General features: G+C 45.0%; 1 protein-coding gene across 1 annotated transcript; it reads left to right on the forward strand.

The window, feature by feature from the left end:
- The first annotated feature begins 426 nt into the window (after positions 1-426).
- On the forward strand, positions 427-4,227 carry LOC138304321 (hemoglobin subunit epsilon-like). Its single transcript, XM_069244276.1, has 3 exons — positions 427-597; positions 1,284-1,506; positions 3,801-4,227. Exons 1-3 carry the CDS (start codon positions 506-508, stop codon positions 3,927-3,929), a joined length of 444 nt encoding a protein of 147 aa, XP_069100377.1. The 5' UTR covers positions 427-505; the 3' UTR covers positions 3,930-4,227.
- The last annotated feature ends 1,291 nt before the right edge of the window (positions 4,228-5,518 follow it).

The raw sequence follows: 5,518 nt of genomic DNA on the forward strand, positions 1-5,518 counted from the left end.
TTGACGTTTCCTACAACGGACGATCCCCTGGCACGTGATGCAAGTTTTCGGATACCCGGAGAAGGGAAGGCCCTCTCCCACAGTGCCACATAAAAGCCTATCAGCTGCAAAGTGCTATCTTAGGCTGGCACCTTTAGGAAAGCAGAATCGCCTCGGGGAACAGACGGGGTTTCAGTTCCTATTGCGTGTCCGTTTTTTTTGCGCCCCTCTAAACACGCCGGAAGGTGCATTTACTAATGTGGCTTACAGGAGTGTCGAGGCGTTGGGGATTTGCTGTGTGTTGATGATAAAACATAAAAAGGTTCAATTTGCAGGAACACATTGGGCAGGGTGTCGGAGTGTGACAGCGCAGATAAGAGGGTCCAGCGTGACTCAGCAGAATCAAGTCATGGGTGGGCCTTGGCTGCCGGCCATATAAATCTCTGGGGGTCTCAGAAGTCTTCAGCAGTAGCAGCTTCAAGAAGCAGAATCTGACTCAACAAATCTCCCAGCGCCTCAAGAGAAGATGGTTCAGTGGACAGCAGAAGAGAAGGCCGCCATCGCCTCTGTGTGGGCGCAGGTGGACGCGGAGGCTGATGGGCAAGAAACCCTGGCCAGGTATTTACAGACAGTTGCTATCTCACACCATACTCCACCCATTTACTTTCTTTCATTTTATGTGACTTTTTGTTCACATTATATATGAATATGACCTTTTGCAAACCGTTCCCTTACTAAATCTGTTTACATTACCTACGATTCTTATTCTGAGCCCTTCTGGCTGTCTCCTGTGCTTTCTCTGATCCGCTTCCTATTTTTCTATTTGTCGGAGCAGCTTCATGCCCCCGGTGTTAAATATCTATCAGCAGCACCATCACCTCCTCGCCCTTGTGTAACCTCACATTCGTATCCCCTCTCAATCGTGTAAACCTCACCCTCTCTGACGTTTTCCTACACTCATCTCCAAAGGGGCCACCCTGCCATTTTGCTGCTGAGAGGGGCAGCATTTTCTCATTTAAGTAAAGAAGTATTTGATCACCGGCCTTAGTATTACTATCATCATCCACCCATGTAAGGCGCACGAAGCCCACCTCCCTGATAGTCCACACACTTCTCTACACAGACTGAGGAAGCTGCTGCCACTGTGTGGCGCAGACACTGTTCAATTTACTCTAGTTTCTTAGAATATTTTAGACTGTTTTTTATGACCATGTGTTTTTTTCCAAACAAGCATTTTATTTCACTTAAAACGTGTATTCAAATATGAATGGCCTGTTATCCCACTCTTTTCCCCTGTCACTTAGGGTGCTGGTCGTCTTCCCCTGGACCCAGAGGTACTTCAGCAGCTTCGGGGCGCTCTCCAGCGTGGCCGCCATTTCTGGGAACGCCAAGGTCCGCGCCCACGGCCAGAAGGTCCTGTCCGCCCTGGGAGCGGCTGTCAAAGACCTCAACAACGTCAAGAGCACGTTGGCCAAGCTGAGCGAGCTGCACGCGGACAAACTGCACGTGGATCCCCAGAACTTCCAGGTGAGGGGGAAACCACTTCGAAAACCTGACAGGGGCGCTGTGAGGCGTGAGCTCAGAGACATAGAGGGGGAGCACGTCTAATGGCCCCGTGCCACCCGAATAACGTAATATGACATACTCACCATTTGGGAATGGGACACATAGAGTGAGGTCATCCTCGAAATTATCGGGGTATGTGCCTGATTTGTAGCCCTTCCCTCCAGCTTCTGTTTCCAGGTCACCCATTGCCACTGAGGGGGTCCACAAAAGAAATGGGTTGTTACTGGGCAGGGGATCTAACCGTGATCAAGTCACCTCGTAATTACTTGTCCTAGCGCTTATACCTTTTCTTTTCTCAGTGCTGGGCCTGGTTACATTGGTTCTAGGCGTCCTGGATTTGCTGTAACAGTCCCGGTTTTCAGCAGCTGTCCTGGAAAATGTCAGCAAATTTGGCTTACGCCCTGGTTTTCAGAGAGTCGATTGAGAATCGAGGAAGGCACGTTTTTTATATGTTCCCAAAGCAGGACTAGATTACAACTGTTCTCAGAAAGCAATTTTAATTAACAGGTGTGATGCTGGGTTAAAAAATTGCCCTTTATACATTTCCTCAGTGCCTTCTCTGTTTTTTTAGGTTGATGCACACTGTCAATCTGTACCCATTGGCTGATGAAAAATTTTAGTCCTTCTTCTATTTTAGGGAATTGTCCCGGTTTTTGTTTTTTTAGGTTGAGCGCGCAAGCGCTTTGACCTGTTATAAGTACTGTGGACTTTTACCCAGGCCCACCACACGCCCATCACTATCACTGGTTCATGGGCTTGCCTTTCAAAATTCCTTTGTTATCATTGTAAACCCTTTATATTTGCCTCTCCTTGATGCAGTTTAGTTACCGCCTTGGACACTGACCCTGTTACAAGGATAATTGCACGTTTCCTGATACTTTTGTCTGTGAGGGAACTTATTTTTCCTTTTGTGTCTCGCCTTCGCGCTCATGCTTATGGCGGCCATGGCGCTTTGAATCGGCTCGTTTATGTGACTGTTTAACTTTTTATTTTCAATTTTTGTGGCATGAAAAGTCCATTTAGGAATTTACAACGCCAATAATTCTAACTGAAGCAAATACGAGCCCCATTGCATTGCAATTGCTTGTTATATCTGGTCATCCTAATGGGTTCTATTTAAATTGCACTCTGTGGTCGATGGGAATCACCTGCTTTGGGCAAGATAGAGATTGCAGTAGGAAGAATGGTTTGTGTAAACATATTCATTGGCTGAAAGAGGAGGAGAAGGAAAGAAAGAGAGGACACATTTCTGGACAAATATAGAGAAAAAGATGGTAACAGATGCTCAGGAGCGAGTGATGGGTGAAGAACTACGGTAGGGTGAAAAGACTGAACAGCAAGGAAGGGCAGATGGATATAAGTGAGGAAAGCTAAGAGAGGAAGGTAAGGAGAGAGAGGTTTTGTGGCCTAAATTCCAGAGGTGCCCATTCTGGACCCAAGGAACCAGGTTCGAGCCTCGTACTCGGCTCAATACATTTTGATTTGAGGAAAATGTTTTAGCCTCCATCGTGTTTTAGAAAGAAAAACATCTGACCTTGTGCAAAATGTAATCTGAGGCATGTAACTGGCTCTAATATCCCCTCTTGGACCAAGTTTGCACTTCATGTAAATAGTGAGAGAAAAAGAGATAAAGGAAGAGAAATAGAGAAACAGAGACGAGAAAGCAAACCTGGTCCTGCATGTGAGAGTCTGTGGGAGAGAGAGACTGAAATGGAAGGAGAAAGAAGCTTGGACAATTGAAAGGATAGGAGTTTAGGGAGAAAGAGAGAAACAGAGGAGAAGAGAGTAGGTGGTGGGGTGGGTAGGAGAGAAATAGAGAGTGGAAGAGACTGAGGGAGAAAAAGCGAAGAGAGGTGGAAAGAGATGCTATGGCAAGGCGAAGGGGGCGAGAAGGAAATAGGGAACAACTCTGAATTGAAAGGCCATCTTGTATTGTTCTTCAGATTCTTTGCCTAGGAACATAACTTTCGAAGCAGCCTAGTTCATCTCAGTTTAATGTGCAAGGCAGTTTTTTAAATAGGCAGGTACTGAGTACCTGCAGTTCTTTCATTTGAAAGGGAGCGTACCCCCACTTTTCAGCTCTGCTGCGATACATTTGATGGAAGAGTGCCAGCACTTCTAAGGAGCACATAGGCACCTTGTATAGGGAGAACCAGCTCTTTTATATTTCCATTTAAAGCACTGTCAGGGAATATTATCACAGCAAAGCTGTTTTTTTCTGGGTTTCTAACAACTCGTTTTATTTCCCTCCTCAGCTGCTTGGAAACTGCCTGGTGATCGTCTTGGCGCGCAAACTGGGAGCCGCCTTCACCCCTGAGGTGCACGCGGCCTGGGAGAAGTTCCTGGCAGTGTCCTGCGCTGCTCTGTCCAAGCACTACCACTAGAGGGCACTCACTTCATACACTCTGATCTGTGGCGGCGGTCCCCGGATATCGGTCTCTTGGCAGCACAAGTAGATGGAATGTTGTCGACTGCAGTCAAGAGTTATTCATTAGGTGACGGTGGGTGGGCATTAGTCTGTGAAGAGCCGTTTCTGCACTGTGAGCTGGGTATTGGAAATGGGGCCGTACAGGAGGAGGGGTGTTCTGATACCTGTCTGTAATTTCCAGCATTAAAGACAGACATTTAACCAGGAATTATGAACCCTGTTGTGACATTAATAAAGAGTTTGCGCCTTTGAAACTTGTGTTCCGTTTCTTTGCTCGTGCGCTGATGCCAGGGATTTACATTAACAGGCACGTTATCACAGTTAATGACCACTACTAGGAAGACGTTGTTTACTTCCCGCAGAAACCAGAGGACAATCATTGTTCCAACCGAGGAGTGTATCCAAGGAGTTCAGTTAAAGCACGACCAGCTTGCTCTCTGTGTAGATGAATATGGTGAATTGTCCTCCTCTCATTGGCTCAGAAACCTGCCACGGAACAGTGTTTGTTGCTGGATTGTCCAGATTACTTGCGTTATTAATCTGATAAACTGGCGTAAACCTGAGGTAATAATAAGACCAATTAACCTTTTTTTGCAAAATTGTAGAACATATTTTAAAATAATAACGATATACATGTGAAAGTTAAGGAAGCTTTGGATAGGTTAGCATGAATCTCGCGAACCTGGCATTTACAAAACATAGTGCACGCTTGCCAGAACGACCTATAAGCACCCCCTTTGGGGCAGTCTTGGCTTCTGGTTTGTCGAAAAACCTCAAAGTTGAATTGAGAAAATGGAAGCAAGCCATCAATTCTTTCTTGAAAGTTCGCAAAGCCTATGTGCTAACGTTTTCCAGTTTTTAATGCCTGTCAAGTAAACCACCCAATACAATTCACCACTTTACTAAAACAACAACAAGCATTTGCAAAGCAGTAGGTCTCGTATTTACTTAAGTTGGAGTTATTGCCATTGTAAATGCATAACTGGGCGTTTTTTGCCACATTAATTGGTCAACCTTGCTGCATACTTTGATTCTTTCTGCCATGTAATTGCAGTGGTTCTGCGTATAACTAAAGGGCTAGTAGGCCTACTGGAATATTTTTTTTCAAACAAGGCCCTTAAAACACAAACTATTCCTAGGTGCAAAACTTATTTACTTGGCAGTTGGTACAGGCAACATTGACTGCGGGGCAATGAATAAATAATTGTACTCCAAGAGTGCGTGCTTGCTGGATCACTGTCCCTTTACTGCAGTCTGGGGATTCAAACAAAACAGCAATGATTCTTCACACGCTAGAGGAGAGCTATTTCACATGATATTAATGATCCTTAGTTAGTCTTGGACTGAAATATTAGTTAATAAATATTGACCATTGTGCAGCATATTCAACTGTAAGCGCTCCTTGAGGTTTGTTTTATAAATACATTCACACACAGCTCAAGTTTTACAGACTCAAATGTGTGAACTTAATTTAGTCAGGTTTCTGCTTTGTATTTGCAGCTTGTATGACCTTATAAAAATAACACTACAAGTCCCAGAATACAA

This window comes from Pleurodeles waltl, chromosome 7 (assembly GCF_031143425.1).
Source record: "Pleurodeles waltl isolate 20211129_DDA chromosome 7, aPleWal1.hap1.20221129, whole genome shotgun sequence".
Lineage (NCBI taxonomy): Eukaryota > Metazoa > Chordata > Amphibia > Caudata > Salamandridae > Pleurodeles > Pleurodeles waltl.

Bases quoted from the DNA above. Each gene is read 5' to 3' on its own strand.
- LOC138304321 (XM_069244276.1), top strand. From the start codon at position 506: ATGGTTCAGTGGACAGCAGAAGAGAAGGCCGCCATCGCCTCTGTGTGG. The intron at 598-1,283 runs GTATTTACAGAC...CCTGTCACTTAG, and splicing joins GGGCAAGAAACCCTGGCCAG to GGTGCTGGTCGTCTTCCCCT. The intron at 1,507-3,800 runs GTGAGGGGGAAA...TTCCCTCCTCAG, and splicing joins TGGATCCCCAGAACTTCCAG to CTGCTTGGAAACTGCCTGGT.